At 44.0% G+C, this 23,444-nt stretch overlaps 2 protein-coding genes across 3 annotated transcripts; one reads left to right on the top strand and one right to left on the bottom strand.

Moving 5' to 3' along the window:
- Nucleotides 1-474: 474 nt before the first annotated feature.
- Nucleotides 475-2,951, bottom strand: LOC148777141 (uncharacterized). The gene is made up of 3 exons (XM_088839314.1): nt 2,140-2,951; nt 579-670; nt 475-488 (listed from the first exon to the last, which is right to left on the bottom strand). The coding sequence occupies exons 1-3, from the start codon at nt 2,949-2,951 to the stop codon at nt 475-477; spliced, it is 918 nt and encodes a 305-aa protein (XP_088695440.1).
- Nucleotides 2,952-10,401: 7,450 nt separating this feature from the next.
- LOC148777140 (heterogeneous nuclear ribonucleoproteins A2/B1-like) lies at nt 10,402-11,442 on the top strand. Of its 2 annotated transcripts, XM_088838942.1 has the most exons (2): nt 10,417-11,176; nt 11,234-11,442. In XM_088838942.1, exons 1-2 carry the CDS (start codon nt 10,417-10,419, stop codon nt 11,440-11,442), a joined length of 969 nt encoding a protein of 322 aa, XP_088695068.1. The 2 variants fall into 2 exon arrangements, with proteins under 2 accessions (XP_088695069.1, XP_088695068.1); XM_088838943.1 differs by having other exon boundaries at nt 10,402-11,442.
- Nucleotides 11,443-23,444: the final 12,002 nt, after the last annotated feature.

The following is a 23,444-nucleotide window of genomic DNA, read 5'->3' as shown; positions in this document are numbered from 1 at the left end:
TCTCTGCAGCTGCTCTGGTGTCTTCTGCCACATCACTGCATGTTTACTCATGACTGAGGTAAGAGTTTCCATCACCTGAAGCTGTCCTGTTACCTCTGGGCTCTCATCCTCTGCTATTTAGACAGCGAGTGAAAGTTGCTCAGTCATGTCTGACTCTTTTTGACCCCATGGACTATACAGTCCATGGAATTCTCCAGGCCAGAACACTGGAGTGGGTAGCCTTTCCCTTCTCCAGGGGATCTTCCCAACCCAGGGATTGAACCCAGGTCTCCTGAATTGCAGGAGGATTCTTTACCAGCTGAGCCACAAGGGAAGCCCACGGCAAACAGAAAGATGTTCAATATCAGCTTTGCCCTCCCAACCCCCACTTCTTCCACTGCCTCCTGGACCAGAGTTTCAGTCTGTAAGTTTGCCCCACTGCTGGCAGTAGTTCTTCAGACTTTCTTCTGTGGTTTCAGACTCAGTTGCTTCAGCTCAATTCCCCATAGCTGAAGGAGATGAGAGAGATCTCACCGAAGAATGCAGGTTTGAACTGTCCTGGCTCTGTGGTGAGAACCTAACGTGCTCCAGGAAAATACCTCTAGGAGCATCCCATGAAGACCCAGCGATGCTGCTATGGCCTCTCAGCTCCTGTCTGCCTTGAATAAATCCTGAGTGATTCTCCATCTTCCTGAAAAACATATCAGTTGAAGAGAGTGACCTTTCCAGACTCAGCCATCAAAATTAATATTCCATTTTCTCTATTAGTTTTCAAATTGTGAATTGTGTATGTATTATCATCTCTTCCTTTTATATTGATTTTCTCACCTAGTTGAATACTCAATGAAGGGAAGAGTAATGTGGACTTCAATGGTTCACACTGACATACTTCATACTTACTTACTCACTTAGCTTTTAGAAGGGGATCAGATATATTTTGTTGAAAGAAAGTATTCAATCTCCAAAAACACTTTCTAAAGTTTTCTCTGAAAGTCACTCAACCTCAATTATACCATGACACCACCTTTTTGGTGGCTAAATGCAGTCAACTGTCACTAAGATTTTAACATTCTCTCTTAATCCATTTAAGACTCTAATCATAATAATCTACTTAAAATGTAAACCTAATCAGTGCACCCTTCCTTTTACAACCCATCACTTCAGTCTTCAGAGGATGTTTTTAGAGGGAGAAAACAAAAATATTTTAATCCTGTTGTCCTGCCATAATTATTAACACAATCCCTTTCAACACCCAGTATTTCTCAGTTTGGAAAGAAAATCATGTGATCCTCACGTTTACAGAGTTTACACCTATTACATGCCAAGTTGTGGACTAAGACCCATGATTCAAAATTGCACTGAATAAAGTCGTTGCCCCAATTTATTTGAATCTTCATGACAGAAAAGATTTCTTTCTACTCTAATCCTAGGTTTATTTAACTCTACACAACAAAGAACCACCACAACATCATCTAAAATACCACAAAGTTACAAAACCCAAAACAGAAAATAAATAGTACTGACTGTACAATAAAAACCAAAAAAGCAATGTACACATTGACAAGGTAGCCTGCAGGACCATGAACAGCAACACAACTGCCCCTGGTAGGGGTGGTTCTGTGATGACCTGGCAGATCTGGCTCACAACTTGCCAAATTCAGAGAAAGGGAGGGGAGTGTGTGTGTGTGTGTGTGTGTGTGTACACACGTGAAAAGAACTATTTGGGGCAGATAACATGGGGCATTTGATCCTAGAGGTCAGGGAGGGGAGTGTGTGTGTGTGTGTGTACACACGTGAAAAGAACTATTTGGGGCAGACAGCATGAGGCATTTGATCCTAGAGGTCAGAAGAGGATACTAGCAGGGGTGCAGGGCTAGGATAACAGGAATGGCATCATGGCAGGACCAGGTCACCAGATCAGCCCAGCTCATTTGGGACATGGGAAAACGTGTTCCCAGGCCGGGGATGTCCCTTCACCTGGAGTTCCCTGGCTCATCTCTGCTGGCTTTGCTAACTACATGACTCCCAGGAACTATAGAAACTTGGAAGTTTTCCAGCCAGAACACTGGAGGGCATCTTTACAAGCACAACCCCAAACCAGCAACACCCCTGCAGCCGGAGCTCTGCTGCTCGGGGACACGTGTCAACTGCTGCCCTCACCTTCTGCAGGAGCTAGAGCTGGAGCCGCTCCAGTGGCAGGGGGAGCGGGGGCGGCGGGGGGAGCGGGGCCGCGGGCGCTCGGGGGACCTGCCCAAAGGGGAACGCGACCTGCTCCTCCTCAGCCTGTGCCACGTCGGGGGCAGTGGCAGCATTCTCCGGGGAGGGCTCAGTCGCCTGGGGGGTGGCTGGGGCCAGGGGGCCAGCACGGCTGTGGCCGTGATCTGCCGGCCGTCGATTCGCCCTCCGTCCACGTGCTTGAGCGCCTTCGCAGCCGCTTCCGGATTCTCGAACTCCACGTAGGCGTGGCCTGGAGACAGATGCGCGCGCATCCTCTCTCCGCGCAGGTCGATCGCTCTGACTCTCCCGAAGGTGGAGAATATCTCCCGGATGTGCTCCCTGGTCACCTTCCGGGTGAGCCTCGCGACGTGCACTTTGGTGGGCTTAGGGGCGGGGCTGCGCCTTCTTTCCTTCTCGTCTCGTCGGGGTGGTTTGGGTTTGGAACCCGACTGGCGCCTGTGGTTTCGGGGGCGCCAAGGCCTCGGAGAGCCGGGGGAGCTGCTGGAGCTGGAGCTGCGGGGCCCACTGGAGCGTCCCGAGCGGCCGGATGCTGAGGGCGAGCTGGAGCCGCGGCTGGAGCCCGCGCGGGACCGAGCCCCCGAGCTGCTGCTACCGCCCGAGGCCCTGCGCCGCTTCCGAGCTTTATCCCTGCCGCGGTCCTTCTCGCCGGACTGCTGGGTGGCGGCTGTATCTTTACAGCGACCCGCGGACTGCTCGTCAGAGCGCTCTTTGCGTGGGATGGGAGACGGAGTCATCTTGCCTCTGCGCTCCTCAGCCTCAGGAGAGAAAGGGGTTAATAGATTAAAGGCTGTTTCCTACAGTGTTAGGTACGATAGAGTGCTGTGATCATCAGTAAGGCCATCACAGAGGCAGAGAAGGAGGGAGATATGGAGAAAGAGAAGTAAGAAGAAAGAAAAAATATTAATGACAATTATCGATGATAAAGAGATTGGAGAATGGCAAACTGATGACACATATGGGTCAGAGAGATAAATTTTTAAAAACATTCTATTGTTTGCTAAATGTTCCCGGAAATACAAGAGCCAGTGATATACTAGATTATTTTAGACCAACCAACGTCAAAGCAGCTTCCAGGTTGTTTTCAGTTCAGTTCAGTCGCTCAGTCGTGTCCGACTCTTTGCGACCCCATGAATCACAGCACGCCAGGCCTCCCTGTCCATCACCAACTCCTGGAGTTCACCCAAACTCATGTCCATCGAGTCGGTGATGCCATCCAGCCATCTCATTCTCTGTCGTCCCCGTCTCCTCCCGCCCCCAATCGCTCCCAGCATCAGAGTCTTTTCCAGTGAGTCAACTCGTCACATGAGGTGGCCAAAGTATTGCAGTTTCAGCTTTAGCACCAGTCCTTCCAATGAACACCCAGGATTGATCTCCTTTAGAATGGACTGGTTGGATCTCCTTGCAGTATAAGGGACTCTCAAGAGTCTTCTCCAACACCACAGTTCAAAAGCATCAATTCTTCGGCGATCAGCTTTCTTCACAGTCCAACTCTCACATCCATACATGACCACGGGAAAAACCATAGCCTTGACTAGACGGACATTGGTTGGCAAAGTAATGTCTCTGCTTTTTAGACAACATTAAATGTACAAAGAGGGCTTCCCTGGTGGCTCAGATGCGAAAGAATCTGCTTGCAATGCAGTAGACGTTGTGTGCATGCTAAGTCGCTTCAGTCGTGTCCGACTCTTTGCGACTCTATGGACTGTAACCCTCCAGGCTCCTCTGTCCATGGGATTTTCCAGGGAAGAACACTGGAGTGGTTTGCCATTACCCTGCTTCAGGGGATCTTCCAGACCCAGGGATTGAACCGGAGTCTCTTACATCTCCTGGATTGGCAAACAGGTTCTTTCCCAGTAGCGTCACCTGGGAAGCAGTAGACATTAAACAAAGCTTTATAGAAACATCAAAATACACAAAGGTACTGGATTAATTTGGAAGAGAGATGAGGTAAAGTTCGACGTAGCCTCAGAGGATATCTCAGGTAGAGAAAGAGTGAGAAAAAAGAAAGGACACTGTAAAATAACTGAAAAGGCACCTTGACCCTGGTGTGAGTGATATAGGCAAGTCACAGACAAAACCCTTACCACAAGTCCTAGCACCTCACCGCCTTGTCACCCCCAGGGCCCATGGACGTCTAATCAGTACTGTCATTGTTGCAGCTCATGGCCACCATAGAGGAAAATAAACCACAAGAGGCAGATCCTGTGCTGATGTATCAGGCAGATGGCTGGAACATTCTGTCTTCTTCCAGCTTAAAAATGGGATAGTCTGGGCTTTGTAGTGTCATTTAGTTCAGAACTACCTTTCACAGGAGCACTGCCTCCTCAGCCCACATTATAAGCACTATTAATAGGAAGAGAAAGAAATCTGAAACCCAGTATGGCAGAGTCTGGGGTAGTGTTTATGCATTTCTGCTACGGGGTCAACCCAGGCCTCTATCTGTAATAAGGACCCTCCTGTCAAGTCTCAGAAAGCTTTCCCACCTCACCAGGCTAGACCAGTGGTTCTCAGAGTGAGGAAATGAATCCTTGGACTATAAGCAGCAGCAGTGCCTGAAGACTTACTAGTAGAAATGCAGTCTCAGGCCTTGTTCCCAGATGTGATGAATCAGACTGTGGGATGGAGCAACAGAGAGCTGAAGTAGAAAGAAAGAAAATACCAGAAAAATAAACGACCCAATTAAAAAAAATGGGCCAAAGAACTAAACAGACATTTCTGCAAAGACATACAGATAGCTAGCAAACACATGAAAAGATGGTCAACATCACTCATTATCAGAAAAATGCAAATCAAAACCACAAACACATGAAAAGATGGTCAACGTCACTCATTATCAGAAAAATGCAAATCAAAACCACAATGAGGTACCATGTCACGCTGGTCAGAATGGCTGCCATCAAAAAGTCTACAAACAATAAATGCTGGAGAGGGTGCGGAGAAAAAGGAACCCTTTTACACTGTTGGTGGGAATGCAAACTAGTACAGCCACCATGGAGAACAGTGTGAAGATTCCTTAAAAAACTGCCGTATGGAACAAGAACTGCCATACGACCCAGAAATCCCACTGCTGGGCATACACACTGAGGAAACCAGAGTCAAAAGAGACACATGTACCCCAGCGTTCATTGAAGCACTGTTTACAATAGCTCGAACATGGAAGCAACCTATATATCCATTGGCAGACAAATGGATAAAGGAGTTGTGGTACATACACACAATGGAATATTACTCAGCTATGAAAAATAGTGCATTTGAGTCAGTTCTCACAAGTGGATGAAACTAGAGCCTATTGTACAGAGTGAAGCAAGTCAGAAAGAAAAACACCAGTACAGTATATTAATGCATATATATGAAATTTAGAAAGACGGTAACGACAACACTATATGCATGACAGCAAAAGAGACACAGATATAAACAACAGACTTCTGGACTCTGTGGAAGAAGGTGAGGGAGGGATGATTTGAGAGAATAACACTGAAAAGTGTATTACCATATGTGAAATAGATGACCAGTCCAAGTTCGATGCATGAAAAAGGACACTCAAAGCCAGTGCATTGGGACAACCCAGAGGGATGGGATGTGGAGGGAGGTGGGAAGGGGTTTGGAGTGGGGGGGGGCGGGTGGAACACAAGGACGGAGGAACACCATGGAACAACATTCATGTCAATGTATGGCAAAACCCACAATATTGTAAAGTAATTAGCTCCAATTAAATTGAAAAAGAAAAGCTAAGAAAATTGTGGGTAAAACATTTTTCAGAGAGAAATATTTAAACAGAGCTTGGGCAAATACTACTTCTACTTCTTAGTGATTTTGTTTAAAAAAATCTGGCTTCTTACCCCAAGGAAACTTCATACATACAGATATAGGAACCCTTGAATCTTTGTTAATACTAACACCAGAGAAAAAACTTTCAGTAAGGTAACTTTTTGTCTTAAGGGCAACCATTTGCTAAATTAAAGAGATTTTACATAGGACAAGGGTAGATAAATGGACCTCTCGCCATCAATATGGATTCCAAGCTCCTCAGAAGAGGCCAGCTTGGAAATAGGTCCATGCAGTTTTCCCCAGTTCCAAGAGCTGTCCTCTGACTATGCCTGAGTTGCAGATAGCCTGTGACTCCCTGGAAAGTCTACTGACTTCTGCCTCTGCCTCTCCTTTTGTAGGAGGAGAGAGTGGCCAACACAATCTAGAGGCTGGATCCAAGGCATTGGAGAGATTCCTAAATCTATACCCATAAACACAAGATTCTGAGGCCATTAACACCATCAGATACTGTTGTAGATGAAAAAAAAAAACATTTGTGCCTGGATAGGTATTTGCAACATCTACCAATATTGTAATGTTTTCTTTCCCTCAATTGGGATACATTCTACAAAAATAAGAATGGAAGTTGCTTTCTGCACTTCATAATAGCTTTAGAAGGACCAGGGCTCCAGGTCTGCTTTACAACTCACAAGCTGCCTTAGCAACAGAGTAGACCTTCCTTTCCCTGAAAGAACACTGTGCCTGAAATTTCCTTACCATCAGTTCAGTTCAGTCGCTCAGTCGTGTCCGACTCTCCGCGACCCCATGAATCACAGCACACCAGGCCTCCTTGTCCATCACCAACTCCCGGAGCTCACTCAAACTCATGTCCACAGAGTCGGTGATGCCATCCAGCTATCTCATTCTCTGTCGTCCCCTTCTCCTCCCGCCCCCAACCTTTCCCAGCATCAGAGTCTTTTCCAGTGAGTCAACTCGTCGCATGAGGTGGCCAAAGTATTGCAGTTTCAGCTTCCTTACCATACCTTGTAACAAAACCTAATTCACCAGAGCAGGTGCAGAGAGTCATTTTGTGAATCCATCAACTTATTTAAGAACATTACCTTACTGTGGGGGCTTCCCAGGTGACTCTGATGAATGAGGTGACTCATTTGTCTACCAATACAGAGACTCGAGTTTGAGTATTGGTGCAGGGAGATCCCCTGGTGTAGGAAATGGCAACTCGCTCCAGTATTTTTCTGGGAAATCCTGTGGACAGAGGAGCCTGGTAGACTCTGGTTCATTCTTGTTGTTCAGTTGCTCAGTTGTGTCTGACTCTTTGTGACCCCATGGGCTGTAGCACGCCAGGCTTCTCTGTCCATCACCATCTCCCAGAACTTGCTCAAACTCATGTCCATTGAGTCAGTGATGCCATCCAGCCACCTTGTTCTCTGTTGTCCATTTCTCCTCCTGCCTTCAATCTTTCCCAGCATCAGGGTCTTTTCTAAGGATTCAGCTCTTCACATCAGGTGGCCAAAGTACTGGAGCTTCAGCTTCAGCATCAGTCCTTCCAATGAATAGTCAGGATTGATTTCCTTTAGGATTGACTGATTTGATCTCTTTGCAGTCCAAGGGACTCTCAAGAGTCTTTTCCAACACCGCAGTTCAAAAGCATCAGTTCTTCAGCATTCAACCTTCTTTATGGTCCATCTCTTACATCCATACGTAACTATTGGAAAAAAACCATCACTTTGACAATATGGACCTTTGTCCACAAAGTAATGTCTCTGCTTTTTAATATGTTATCTAGGTTTATCATAGCTTTTCTTCCAAGGAGTAAGTGTCTTTTAATTTCATGGCTGCAGTCACCATCTGCAATGGTTTTGGAGCCCAAGAAAATAAAGTCTGTCACTGGTCCAAAGGGTTGCAAAGAGTTGGACATGATTGAGCAACTGAACACACACACACACACCCCCCTTACTGTGAAGGAAATATGGTATAAAAATGCCTTTTTAAAGGTTATTCACATAAAATATTGGCTACCAACTGAGTAAAATAAAAACATTATATGTTGGTAGAGACTTCAAATACCACCCCTCCAAACATATTGAGTTTTTTCATCAGCAATAGTATCTGACGGTGTCAGTAACCTCAAATTCTTGTGTTTGTGGGTACAGATTTAGGAATCTCTCCAGTGCCTTCCTTCTGAGAGAGAGTGTGTCCTCTGGATTGAGTTGTTCACTCATTGGGTTGTCCACTTTCTTCCCCTATAAAAGGAAAGTCAGAGGACTTTCAAGCAAGTCACAAGATGTCTGCATCTCAGGAGTGGTTGGAGCACAGCTCTTAGAAGATAAAGGATCTTGTACTGACAAGATTTCCAAGCTAGCCTCTTCTGGCAAGTGTGGAATCCATATTGAAGGCAAGAGAGTGTTTGTGTATCTACTTTTGCCTTTTGTAAAATCTCTTTAATTTAGCAAACAGTAGCGCTTAAGACCGGAGAAGGCAATGGTAAGCCACTCCAGTACTCTTGCCTAGAAAATCCCATGGATGGAGGAGCCTGGTAGGCTGCAGTCCGTGGGGTCGCTAAGGGCTGGACACGACTGAGTGACTTCACTTTCACTTTTCACTTTCACACATTGGAGAAGGAAATGGCAACCCACTCCAGTGTTCCTGCCTGGAGAATCCCAGGGATGGGGGAGCCTGGTGGGCTTCCATCTATGGGGTCACACAGAGTCGGACATGACTGAAGTGACTTAGCAGCAGCAGCCCTTAAGACAAGATGTCACCTTTGACAAAGTTATACTTTTTGGTGTTAGTATTAAGAAAGATGAAAAGTTTTGTGTATTTATGTGTATGAAGTTTTCTTGGGGATAATAAGCTAATTTTTTAAAAACAAGATCACTATGAAGTGGCAGTGGTATTTGTCTGGGCCCTGAGGTTTTTCATTTACAATAGTATCTGATGGTGTCAGTAGCCTCAAATTCTTGTGTTTGTGAGTACAGATTTAGGAATCTCTCCAATACCTTGGATTTGAGAGAGACCATGTCCTCTGGATTGGGTTGTCTACTGATTGGGTTGTCTACTTATTGGGTTATCCACTCTCTTCCTCTATAAAAGGAGAGGCAGAGGCAGAAGTCAGTGGACTTTCCAGGAAGCCACAGCCTGACTGCATCTCAAGAGTGGTCAGAGGACAACTCCTGGAACTGGAGGATCCTGCATTGACCAGATTTCCAAGTTGGCCTCTTCTGGTGAGTGATGGCAAGAGAGTGTCTGTCTCTCTGTCTACTTTTGTCTTTTGTAAAATCTTTCTGTATGAGGTAGATGTAGTGTTTGCCTAGGCTCTGTTTAAATAGTTCTCTCTGAAAAAATGTTTTACCCACAAGGTATTTGGTCTTTTTCTCTTCAAAACTTCACTTCTCTGCTTCACATGTCATCAGTTTGACCTTTCCCGATCTCTTCATCATTAATAATTGTCATTGGTATTTTTTCTTTCTTATTTCTCTTCCCCCATATCTCCAGCTTTCTTTCTCCATTACCCTGTTGGCCCTATTATCACAGCACTGTACCTAACACAGTAGTAAACATTCTTTCATCTGTGATCCCTTTTCTCTCATCAAGATTCAAATAAACTGGGGCAATGATTTTGTTAAGTGAAATTCTGAATCATGGATTTTACTCCACAACTTGGCACATAATAGATGCTCTGTAAATGGGAGGACCAAGTGCTTTTTTCCTCCAAACTGTGGCATCTTAGATGTCGAGAGGGGTAATATTAATAATTATGGTGGGACTACAGAAATGAAATGATATTTGTATTTTCTCCTTTAAAAATATCTTCTGAGGAAAGAAGTGTTAGGTGTAAAAGAAAGGATACCCTGATTAGGTTTACATTTCAAATAGATTATGGTGATCAGATTCTTACATGGATTAACAGAGAAAGGAGTTGAAATCCTACTGCAAGTTGATTGATAACAATAAAGGTGATATCATTGTACAACTGAAGTTGATTTTCTGAGAAAACTTCAGAGAGTGTTTTTGGGAGTTTGAATAGTTTCTTTCAAAAAAATATATTTGAGCTCCTTCTAAGAGCAAAGTGACTAAGTGAGCATGCCATTGTAAACCATTGAGTATCCAACTTAGAAAATTAACACAAAATGAAGAGCTGATAAAACAGGCATTTCAAAATTGAAAACTAATAGAGAAAATGCATTGTTAATTTGATGACTGGGTCTGGAAAGGTCACTCTTGGAAATGGTGTTTTGCAGGAAGACAGAAACATGCCTAAAGGCCATAGCAGCATCGCTGGGTCCCCATGGAGGTGCTCCTAAAGTCATTTTCCTGGGGTCGCAGAGGTTCTCATCACAGGGCCAGGACCTGTCTGGTCTGCATTCATCCCTGAGATCTCTCTCATCTCCCTCAGCTATGGGAAATCAGGCTGAAGCAACCAAGTCCGTGATGGAGAAAACCTGGAAATCTGTTCCTATGAAAAGGCAAAAGAAAGAGGCTGAACAAATTCGTAAACTTTTCATTGGTGGCTTGAGCTTTCAAACCACAGAAGAAAGTCTGAGGAAGTACTACCAGCAGTGGGGCGAACTCACAGACTGTGTGGTCCTGAGGGAATTTGCCAGTCAAAGATCAAGAGGATGTGGTTTTGTCACCTTTTCATCCATGACCGAGGTGGATGCTGCCATGGCGGCCAGACCCCATTCCATAGACGGCAGACTGCTTGAACCCAGACGTGCTGTCCCAAGAGAGGCATCTGGACAGCGGGGGGCCCGCTGGATTGTGAAGAAGCTGTTCATTGGTGGAATTAAGGAAGATACTGAGGAGCATCATCTTAGAGAGTACTTTGAGAAATATGGAAAAATCGATGCCATTGAGATCATTACTGATAGGCAGTCGGGTAAGAAAAGAGGCTTTGGATTTGTGACTTTTGATGACTATGATCCCGTGGATAAGATAGTGTTGCAGAAATACCATGCCATCAATGGTCATCATGCAGAAGTCAGGAAGGCTTTGTCAGTATGGGAAATGCAGCAAGTCCAAGGTTCTAGAAGTAGAAAAGGAGACCCTTTGGATTTTAGTGTTTCTTCTAGTAGGGGTGGAAATTTTGGACGAGGACCAGGAACTAAATTTAGAGGAGAAGCTGATGGATATGGAAATGGTCCTGGATCTAGGGATGGCCGTCATGGGTATGGAGGAGGACCTGGAGGTGGCAATTTTGGAGGTTACCCTGGTTGTAGAGGAGGAGGTGGAGAATATGGTGGTGGAGGCCCTGGGTTTGGCAACCATGGTGGGTTCTCTGGATGTAGTTATGGCAACAATTTTGGAAATTATGACCAGCAACCTTCTAACTATGGTCCAATGAGAAATGGGAACTTTGGTGTTGGCAGGAACAAGGCAGCCCCATACAGTGGAGAAAATTATGGCCCAGGAGGCAGTGGAGGAAGTGGGAGTTATGGAGGGGGAAGTGGATATTGAGTTTCTTCTTGTTTTCCCTGGGCTTCACTGTCTAAATAGCAGAGGATGAGAGCCCAGATAAACAGAACAGTTTCAGGTTTTTGAGATAAGGACATTAAGGAAACTCTTATCTCAGTCATGAATAAATAGTGATGTGGCAGAAGACAACAGAACAGGTCCAGAGAGCCATTCTGTTGGTGGATTGGAAAGCTGTATAAAAAGACACTTGTGAATTTTATGCAAGTGAATTTGAAAACTTTGATGAAATAGATTTTTTTTTAAATAAAAGACAAGTTACTTGTCCTCTTCCTGGAGGGGTAAAATAAAATAATTCTATATCATATAGTGAAATTATATTTAAACTTAGAAGGCGTTCTACCAAGAAAAAAATGCCTTGGAGACAGATTCTCAGCTTCTTCCTGTTTGTTGTAGTGGTCTTTGTGAGATTGTAGAAGCATTCCTTCTTTGATAACATTAAATTTGCAAGTTTCAGGTGACATGTGAAAACCTTTTAAAGATTTTACTCAAGTTTTGAAAAGCTATTAGCCAGCAGTATGTTGTAATAAGAAATAATGTTATTCATTAAATTTTAGAGTATAGAGGTATGAAGCAGTTGTAGATTTTTTATTTAATAAAATAATTCTAAAAGAAAAACAATTGTAGTTTGTCTGCTTTCATTTATAGCTTTTTGTACTTTAAATTTTTGTCTTTGTAATATCTTTTCTACTTTCAAGAGATATTGATGTATAGTACTATATATTTTGAAAGTGTGTAGCATTATTGATGCTTTTGAACTGTGGTGTTGGAGAAGACTCTTGAGAGTCCCTTGTACTGCAAGGAGATCCAACCAGTCCATTCTAAAGGAGATCAATCCTGGGTGTTCATTGGAAGGACTGATGCTAAAGCTGAAACTTCAATACTTTGGCTACCTCATGCGACGGGTTGACTCACTGGAAAAGACTCTGATGCTGGGAAAGGTTGGGGGCGGGAGGAGAAGGGGACGACGGAGAATGAGATGGCTGGATGGCATCACCGACTCTGTGGACATGAGTTTGAGTGAACTCCGGGAGTTGGTGATGGACAGGGAGGCCTGGCGTGCTGTGATTCATGGGGTCGCAGAGAGTCGGACATGACTGAGCGACTGAACTGAACTGAGCATAATGACATGACAGCTATATCATGCAGTGATTACCACAATAATATTATTTCACATCTGTCATCTCAAATAGTATTAAAAACAGAAAGAAAAAAAGATTTTTGTGTGTGTGATGAGAATTCTTAAGATTACTCTCTGAACATCTTTCCTAGATATCAACAGCAGTGCTAACTGTACTGACCACAAGTCCATGCGCTGTAAGCACGGTGAGGCCAAATAATACCAAAATGTGGGAGTTTGTAGCAGAGAAAGATTGATTGCAGAGGCATGCAAGGAGATGGGTGGCTCATGCCTTAAAACCCCCCAAACTCCCTGAAAGCTTTCAGCAAAGCCCTTTTCCAGGAAAGGTGAGGGAGGGGTGTGGTAAGTTGTTGCAAACTTCTTGTTGTCAGATCTTAACATCAGGGTCACATTCAGGTAATGATTTTCTTGTAAAGTTAAAGTGCTAGTCACTCAGCCGTGTCAGACTTTGCGACCCCATGGACTGTAGCTTACCAGGCTCTATCCATGGAATTCTCCAGGTAAGAATACTGGAGTGGGTAGCCATTTCCTTCTTCAGGGGTTCTTGTAAATCGCCACCAAACAAATGTTATTCTCTGTTCTGACAAGAAAGGATAAGGTCCCACGTCACAGCTTTCTTTCACCCTCTGAAGTCCATGTCCTGGCTAAGAGGTGGGGTTACCCTGCCCAAGAACCTTTGTCCAGAACCCAGTCTGGATCCTCCCACCAGTACCCAGGCCAGGCTGAAAAGGAAGATCTCTGCTGGCAGCTTCCTCAGGGCCAAGTCCCCAGACTGCTGCCCAGCCGTCAGACTGAAGGAGCCAGTCACCCAGGCCCCAACTGGCCCTCAGTTTCCTTGGTCCTCCCCCACAGTAGGGGCCATGTCCCCTGGCCTGCAACCCATGCAGACTGCTGCTGCCACTAGGTCACAGAGGCCATGGGGATGGGGAGAGGTCCCCCTCCATCTCAAGACTGTATTAGAGCCCGCTGAGTGCAGCCCTTAGCCTGGGACTGCTGCTGCTCAGTGCCATTACCTGCCCCACCCTGTTGCCAAGCAACGGTCAAGGTGGGACCATTAGTGGTCCTGCTCAGTCATTGGTTGGTGCCACAGTGGGCCCTTCCCCCAAGCAAACGGATGTTAATGGGTGACTCTTACTTGGCCCATTCAGCCAAGGGTTGGTGGAATGGTGGTCATGAGGTGGAGAGTGAGGTAACAGGCAGAGCTCGGCCTTCTCCCAGGGACCTTCCAGCTCACCCAGCCTTTGGCCAGCTGGTGATCTGGGGGTGGGGGGTGCCCAGGGATCAGGCTGGGGGCTGTGTCCTGCTGGGCTTCAGAGCCCTCAGCAAGGCCTCCCACTGACCGTGGCCTAGGCCTTGAGGTAGTAGTGAACCTCTCCCCCATCCTTGTCTCTGTGACCCGCACCATTTGGGTGGCCTGAGGAGCCTGAGGGTTTGTTCCGACTTAGATGTACAGATATTTCTTACAAGGTACAGGAAAGAAATTTTGGGCACTGTGTTCTTCCGGAAAAAGGAAGGAGTAGGAGGAGATACAACAAAGAGTGCTCTGAAAAGTTCTTAGTTACGAGATACCTTTTATTAGGATAGAGGAGAGGCTGGAAAAATAGAGGCTGTGCATATTTAATGATGGAAGAGATGGTTAGCTTCAATAGCTTTTGCTACTAGTCTGAGGCAGAAAACCTATGGGTTGCCGTTAGCCTGAGAAAAAACCTGTGTGTGAGTCTTGATGACAGCGCAGTTATACACAGGCACTCTGAAAAAGAGAGAGGAGAATCACTGATAAATAGAGGTAAAGCAATTTTGGTTGTTTTCTGATATCTGAATGAACATTTGATATAATAGTAAATTTGATGTAATACACTCAGACATTATACATTATACATAATATTTAAACATTTTGTTGTTCAAGATCCTAAAAATGTGATAGAAACTCATGAGATAAAACCTAAGAATGTTTATTTCCCTTGGAACTCAACTTATTCTTTAAACTTTTCAAAGAGTTTTTATCAGTTCTTATAAGAACGATGTAGTACTTTGGGGCAAAGATGCAGCCTAGGAGCCCAGCACTGGAGGCCAAGATGGAGACCATCTCCACGGCCACCATGACCTTGCCCTTGGTGCTGTGGCAGACAGGGAGGAAGGTGACCCAGACACTGAGCAGCACCAGCATGCTGAAGGTCAGGAAACTGGCTTCACTGAAGGTGTCAGGCAGGTTCCTGGTCAGGGAAGCCCAGGACAAGGTCCCCCAGGGCTAAGGAGCCCAGGTAGCCCAGTACACAGTAGAAGGCAGTGACCGAGCCCTTGTTGCACATGATGAGGAGCTCCTTGGGCTCAGAGTGAGTGTCCATCTCAAGGAAAGGGGGAGAGGCTCCCAGCCAGACTCCACAGATAATCACCTGGATCAAGGAGCACATGGGAAAGACATAGCAGCTCCAGTTACCAGCAATCGCCTCATGGGTCTTCCTGGTTTCCTGGCCTTGAATGCCAGGATCACAGCCAGGGTTCTGGCTAAAACAGTGGCCACAGCCACAGTGAACACAGCTCCAAATGTGATCTGTCGGAGGACTCAGGTGGCTGTGTGGGGACGACCGATAAAGAGTAAGGAACAGAGGACGCACAGGAGGAGGCAGATGAACAAGTCAGTGACATCCCCAGAGAATCATTAAAGCTCAGGAAGGTCAAGTCCTTGGGGAGGGAGGCAGTGATTTCTCTCTTAGCCTGGGCACTGAATACAGAGCATTAGGCTGCTCTGCATCTGGGTTAAAAGCAAAGACTTGGTGTTTCAGTTTCAGAAATTCTTCACTTTTGGCCTGTTTTTAACATGATCACCTTTGTTGTCACTGTGTAGACAGACTGCCTATGATGTAATACTCAGATACAAGATTGAAGCTCAACATTCAGAAAACAAAGATCATGGCATCTGGTCCCATCACTTCATGGGAAATAGATGGAAAAACAGTGGAAACAGTGTCAGACTTTATTTTTTGGGGCTCCAAAATCACTGCAGATGCTGATTGCAGCCATGAAATTAAAAGACGCTTACTCCTTGGAAGGAAAGTTATGATCAACCTTGATAATATTTTAAAAAGCAGAGACATTACTTTGCCAACCAAGGTCCGTCTAGTCAAGGCTATGGTTTTTCCCGTGGTCATGTATGGATGTGAGAGTTGGACTGTGAAGAAAGCTGATCACCGAAGAATCGATGCTTTTGAGCTGTGGTGCTGGAGAAGACTCTTGAGAGTCCCTTGTATCGCAAGGAGATCCAACCAGTCCATTCTAAGGGAGATCGATCCTGGGTGTTCATTGGAAGGACTGATGCTGAAGGTGAAACTGCAATACTTTGGTCACCTCATGCGACGAGTTGACTCACTGGAAAAGACTCTGATGCTGGGAAGGGTTGGGGGCGGGAGGAGAAGGGGACGACCGAGAATGAGATGGCTGGATGGCATCACCGACTCTGTGGACATGAGTTTGAGTGAACTCCGGGAGTTGGTGATGGACAGGGAGGCCTGGCGTGCTGTGATTCATGGGGTCGCGGAGAGTTGGACACGACTGAGCGACTGAACTGAACTGAACTAATATAGGAAGAATGCTTTCAGCTACAGGTAAGACAAGACACAGTCAGTCTGGAGCCTGAATCTTCAGCATATGGTGGGTCTAGGCTGGCTCAGTGAAGTCACCAGGGATGTGGATTCTTAATCTTGTGAATTTATTTCCCCAGGTATCCATTCTCTCTTCTTAGAGCCAAAAACTATTCCTGGCCTCTCTCTCTGTCCTTTCAGAGACAAGCTTGGTACCCACAAACACAAGTATGTTTTATTGTGGATTCTCAAGTCCCATGTTCTTTATTTCTCTCTTGTTTTAAACACTACTTTGATGTTGCAAATCCTTCAGTAAGTTCATGAGCAAGAGAAGTCTTTTTTAAGGTTAGCTTATTCATATCTACCTATTTATCTGCCAAATGATGGAAACCTAGTGAATCTTACTGTTAAAATAATTGGAATTGTGCAGTATTGATGGAAGAATTCAAGTCATTCAGTATTGTTTGTATTTTAGCAAATAAAAGCACTATAACCCTTCTATACTTTATATTTTATGTCTTGTTGTGATTCAGAAGTCTTCAAGTTTCTATCTCATGTAACAGCTACTTTTAAGGTCTTTATGTTATGATTTAGATTAGAATATTGTGTCTTTTTCTTGTTTACATGTTTCTCTCCAGGGTGGAGAAGATCTCCTGGAGCAGGCACCCCACTCCAGTATTCTTGCCTGAAGAATCCCATGGACAGAGAAGGCTGGCAGGCTACAGTCCATGGGGTCGCAAATAATCGGACACGACTGAAGTGGCTTAGCATGCATGCACTCAGCCTGATGTTCTGTGCTCTGTTTGTTTATAATTCTGGTGTCAAGCACTCAGCATTAAACATTTTAATGTGTCATAATGAAAATGAACTTTGTTCTTTATCCCACATTTCCCTTCTGTTGTCATATCTTGTTTCTTTCTACCATGTTTCATCAAAAATGTTCTCAAAATATTTTTCTAATGACACACTTTCTTTTTTTATTATCTTTCTTTACAGGGGCTTCCCAGCACTAGTGGTAAAGAACCTGCCTGCCAATGCGGGAAACATAAGAGACTCAGGTTCGATTCCTGGGTCAGGAAGATCCCCTGGAGAAGGGAATGGCAACCCACTCCAGTATTCTTGCCTTGGGAAATCCCATGCACAGGGAAGCCTGGTGCACTGCAGTCCATGGGGTCACAAACAGTTGGACACAACTGAGCCTGCATGCATGTCTTTACAAACTTCAAAAAAAAATTGGAGTATAATTGCTTTACAATGTTGTGTTAGTTTCTTCTGTACAATGAAGTGAATCAGCTATATATACATATTTCCCCTCCCTCTTGAGTGTCCCTCCCACCCCTCCAAGTCATCACAGAGCATCAAGCTGAGCTCCCTGTGCTATACGGCAGCTTCCTCTGCCGTGCTTAATCGCTCAGTGTTGTCCGACACTTTGCGACCCCATGCTCTGTAGCCTGCCAGGCTCCTCTGTCCATGGGGATTCTCCAGGCAAGAATACTGGAGTGGGTTGTCACGCCCTCCTCCAGGGGATCTTCTCAACCCAGGGATCGAACCCAGGTCTGCTGCATTGCAGGCTTATTCTTTACCAGCTGAGCCACCAAGGAAGCCCAAGAATACTGGAGTGGGTAGCCTATTCCTTCTCCAGGGGATCTTTCCAACCCAGGAATCGAACCAGGGTCTACCGCATTGCAGGCGGATTCTTTGCCAGCTGAGTTACCAGGGAAGCCACAGCAGCTTCCTGCTAGCTCTCTATTTCACACACGATAGTGTGTGTATGTCATTTCTACTATCCCAACTTCTCCCTCTCCCCTTCATTCTTCCCTACTGTGTGCACGTGTCCATTCTCTATATCTGCGTCTCTATTCCTGCTCTGCAAATCAGACAGCACTGAGCGACTAAGCGCGGCAAATCAGCGACTTCTAGATCCCACATGTATTCATTAATACATGGTATTTGTTTCTCTCTTTCTTCACTCAGTATGACAGACTCTAGGTCCATCTCAGTTCAGGTCAGTTCAGTCGCTCAGTAGTGTCCGACTCTCTGCGACCCCATGGACTGCAGCACGCCCGGCCTCCCTGTCCATCACCAACTCCCGGAGTTTACTCAAACTCATGTCCATTGAGTTGGTGATGCCATCTAAGCATCTTATCCTCTGTGGTCCCCATCTACATTGCTACAAGTGACACAGTTTTGTTCCCTTTTATGGCTCAGTAATATTCCATTCAGCCACATCATCTTTATCTACTCATCTGCCAATGGATACTTAGGATGCTTCCATGTCCTGGCTATTGTAAATAGTGATGCAATGAGCATTGGGGCACATGTGTCTTTTTGAATTATGATTTTCTCAGGGTATACACCCAGGAGTGGGATTGTTAGGTCATGTGGTGGTTCTATGCTTAGATTTTTTAAGGAACCAGTATAAAGGTCTCTATGGAATCGGTGAATTTAACTCAGATCTACTACTGTGTGCAGGAGTCCCTTAGAAGAAATGGAGTAGCCATCATGGTCAACAAAAGAGTCTGAAATGCAGTACTTGGATGCAATCTCAAAAATGACAGAATGATTTCTGTTCATTTCCAAGGCAAACCATTCAATATTACAGTAATCCAAGCCTATCCCCCAACCAGTAACGCTAAAGAAGCTGAAGTTGAACGGTTCTATGAAGACCTACAAGACCTTTTAGAACTAACACCTAAAAAAGATGTCCTTTTCATTATAAGGGACTGGAATGCAAAAGTAGGAAGTCAAGAAACACCTGGAGTAACAGGCAAATTTGGCCTTGGAGCACGGAATGAAGCAGGGCAAAGGCTAATAGAGTTTTGCCAAGAGAACGCACTGGTCATAGCAAACACCCTCTTCCAACAACACAAGAGAAGACTCTACACATGGACATTGCCAGATGGTCAACACTGAAATCAGATTGATTATATTCTTCGCAGCCAAAGATGGAGAAGCTCTATACAGTTAGCAAAAACAAGACCAGGAGCTGACTGTGGCTCAGATCATGAACTCCTTATTGCCAAAATCAGACTTAAATTGAAGAAAGTAGGGAAAACCACTAGACCACTCAGATATGACCTAAATCAAATCCCTCATGACTATACGGTGGAAGTGAAAAATAGATTTAAGGGACTAGATCTGATAGATAGAGTGCCTGATGAACTCTGGACGGAGGTTCATGTACAATGGTACAGGAGACAGGGACCAAGACCATTCCCATGGAAAAGAAATGCAAAAAAGCAAAATGGCTGTCTGAGGAGGCCTTACAAATAGCTGTGAAAAGAAGAGAGGTGAAAAGCAAAGGAGAAAAGGAAAGATATAAGCATCTGAATGCAGAGTTCCAAAGAATAGCAAAGAGAGATAAGAAAGCCTTCCTCAGGGATCAATGCAAAGAAAAAGAGGAAAACAACAGAATAGGAAAGACAAGAGATCTCTTCAAGAAAATTAGAGATACCAAGGGAACATTTCATGCAAAGATGGGCTTGATAAAGGAAAGAAATGGTATGGACCTAACAGAAGCAGAAGATATTAAGAAGAGGTGGCAAGAATACACAGAAGAACTGTACAAAAAAGATCTTCACGACCCAGATAATCACAATGGTGTGATCGCTCACATAGAGCCAGACATGTTGGAATGTGAAGTTAAGTTGGCCTTAGAAAGCATCACTACGAACAAAGTTAGTGGAGGTGATGGAATTTCAGTTGAGCTATTTCAAATCCTGAAAGATGATGCTGTGAAAGTGCTGCACTCAGTATGCCAGCAAATTTGGAAAACTCAGCAGTGGCCACAGGACTGGAAAAGGTCACTCTTCATTCTAATCCCAAAGAAAGGCAATGCCAAAGAATGCTCAAACTACCACACAATTGTACTCATCTCACACGCTAGTAAAGACATGCTCAAAATTCTCCAAGCCAGGCTTCAGCAATACCTGAACCATGAACTTCCAGATGTTCAAGCTGGTTTTAGAAAAGGCAGAGGAACCAGAGATCAAATTGCCAACATCCACTGGATCATGGAAAAAGCAGGAGAGTTCCAGAAAGACATCTATTTCTGCTTCATTGACTATGCCAAAGCCTTTGACTGTGTGGATCACAATAAACTGTGGAAAATTCTTCAAGAGATGGGAATATCAGACCACATGACCTGCCTCCTGAGAAACCTGTATGCAGGTCAGGAAGCAACAGTCAGAACTGGACATGGAACAACAGACTGGTTCCAAATAGGAAAAGGAGTACATCAAAGTTGTATATTGTCACCCTGCTTATTTAACTTATATGCAGAGTACATCATGAGGAATGCTGGGCTGGAAGAAGCACAAGTTGGAATCAAGATTCCCTGGAGAAATATCAATAACCTCAGATATGCAGATGACACCACCCTTGTGGCAGAAAGTGAAGAGGAACTAAAAAGCCTCTTGATGAAAGTGAAAGAGGAGAGTGAAAAAATTGGCTTGAAGTTCAACATTCAGAAAACTAAGATCATGGCATCTGGTCCCATCACTTCATGGGAAATAGATGGGGAAACAGTAGAACCAGTGTCAGACTTTATTTTTTTGGGCTCCAAAATCACTGCGGATGCTGATTGCAGCCATGAAATTAAAAGACGCTTACTCCTTGGAAGGAAAGTTATGACCAACCTAGATAGCATATTAAAAAGCAGAGACATTACTTTGCCAACAAAGGGCCATCTAGTCAAGGCTATGGTTTTTCCCATGGTCATGTATGGATGTGAGAGTTGGACTGTGAAGAAAGCTATCACCGAAGAATTGATGCTTTTGAACTGTGGTGTTGGAGAAGACTCTTGAGAGTCCCTTATACTGCAAGGAGATCCAACCAGGCCATTCTAAAGGAGATCAATCCTGGGTGTTCATTGGAAGGACTAATGCTAAAACTGAAGCTCCAATACTTTGGCCACCTCATGTGAAGAGTTGACTCACTGGAAAAGACTCTGATGCTGGGAAGGATTGGGGGCAGGGGGAGAAGGGGATGACAGAGAATGAGATGGCTGGATGGCATCACCAACTCGATGGACATGAGTTTGAGTGAACTCCGGGAGTTTATGATGGAGAGGGAGGCCTGGCGTGCTGAGGTTCATGGCGTCACAAAGAGTCAGACACAACTGAGTGACTGAACTGAACTGAACTAACTGATGGGTGTTAAATTTCATCAGATGCTTTTTCTGCACCTATTGAGGTGATCATGTGATTTTTATCATTTGTTTTGATAATGTGGTGGATCTCATTGAATGATTTGTGAATGGTTTGCATCTTCAGAATAAGTCCCAGTTTATAATGGTGTATGACCTTTTTAGTGTATTGTTAAATGTGATTTAAAAATCTCTTCAATCCCAGTGGTGTGAGATAGGATATCTTCTTTGGATTATCCACTGATTGGATTACTCATAGAAGAGGGATCAGAAACATAAGTTTTCCAGCAAATCACAGACTGCCTGCATCGTGGGTCAGAGGACAACTTCCGCAGATGGGAGAAGCCACACCAATGAGTGTTCCAAGCCAGCCTCTTCTGGAGAGTGAAAAGCCCATATTGATGTCAAAAGTGGCCATTTGTATCTTTCTTTTCCTTTTGTAAAATCACTTTAAGTTACCAAATGGTAATTGTTAACATAAGAAGATATTTTTGAAGGTTATTTCCTAGGGGTTCATGTTTGTTAAGACATATTTAAGATATTTTATGTTTTTGTATATAAGGTTTTCTTAGAATAATAGACAAAACGTGTTTTCCTTTTTGACCAGAGTTACTAGGAAGTGGAAATGCCTTTTGACTTTCGAGTGCTTAAACTGTTCTCTCCTCTGGAAAATTCTTTATGTATAACGTATTTGGTCTTTTCTTCTTTTTTTTAAAAATTCAATTTCTTGCTCAAATATGTCCTTAGTTCTCTAATCTCATCATTCATCACTACAGTTAACTTCTTTCTGTTTATTCCTTCTGACCTCTCTTCCTCCATCCCATCTGCTTTTTCTCTCTGTCTCTTGAGTTGGTCTTATTGTTTATCACAGGACCAAATTATACCCAACACTGCATTAAACGCTCATTGCTCTATTAATTTTTTCCTCTTACCAAGATTAAAATGAACTAGAGAAGTGAAATTGTTTGAAATTCTGAGTCAGGAGTTTGAATACACAGTTTGATATATAATAAGTGCTCTATAAATTGGAGGATCTAATAATTTCCCTGGGCTTCCCAGGTGGCTCAGTAGTTAAGATCCCGCCTGCCAAGCAGGAGACATGGGTTCAATCCCTGGGTCAGGAAAATCTTCTGGCATAATAAGTGGCAACCTACTCCAGTATTCTTGCCTGGAAAACCCCATGGACAGAGGAGCATGGCAGGTTACAGTCTATGGGATCACAAAGAGTCAGACATGACTTAGTGACTAAACAGCAGCAGCAGCAGTAATCTCCCCACCAAACTGGGACATTTTGACTCCTAAAAGGAGTAGTATTAATAATGGCATGACAAAAAGAATGAAATGAGACTTGTTTTTCCTTAAAAAATCTTTTGAGGACAGAAATGAGAGATTTGTGAGGAACTGTGTACTTACTAGGTTTACAGTTTTGTTTTGTTTTTTAAATCAATTTAGCTTAATTTTAATAAAATGTTTCCCAAGCATTATTTTGACCAGGTACCCAGATTTAAGTTATGAATATTGACAGTGTCCATTTATATAACCACACTTTTAAGTTGTTAAAGACTTAACCATTTGGTAATAATTAGCTTATTTTCTACACTGCTCATTCACATATGTCCATTAACAAATGGAATGTTGTCTGTTACATTTATTGGTTTGTGAGTGTTTTCTGAAAAACTGCAGTGTCTGTGAAGACCAATTTCCATGCTGGCATGCATCCAAATATTAATGCACAGAGGCACAGAATTAGAGCAACGAGAGCATAGTCAAACACTAGCATGCCTCACCCCCCCTTTATTACTTGTTTTGCTTAGTACTTCTTAAAACAAAAATAAGAATCTCGAATTCAACTGCCAAAGAAACAACAACAACAGGGCACATACTCAGGGCTTGAATGAAATTGTAAACATTAGCTGGCGCAAAACAGTAGACATTGATTTATATATATATGTATATATGTGACCTTGTTATCTGAAATTCTTCTCAACAAGGATCTTCCAAACAAATTTTAAACTCATACCAACATGATTTAGGTTCAAGCATACACATGAATAACAGTGTGTTCTTTGGGATTTTTTAAGTGAGTACAAGCTGACTATTGAAATTTGAATTCAGGTCTTGG

This window comes from Moschus berezovskii, chromosome 8 (genome assembly GCF_049115385.1).
Source record: "Moschus berezovskii isolate FMDL1 chromosome 8, NW_MosBer_1.0, whole genome shotgun sequence".
NCBI lineage: Eukaryota > Metazoa > Chordata > Mammalia > Artiodactyla > Moschidae > Moschus > Moschus berezovskii.
Note: the sequence above shows the minus strand (reverse complement) of the source record. Positions and strands in the feature narration are given on the sequence as shown.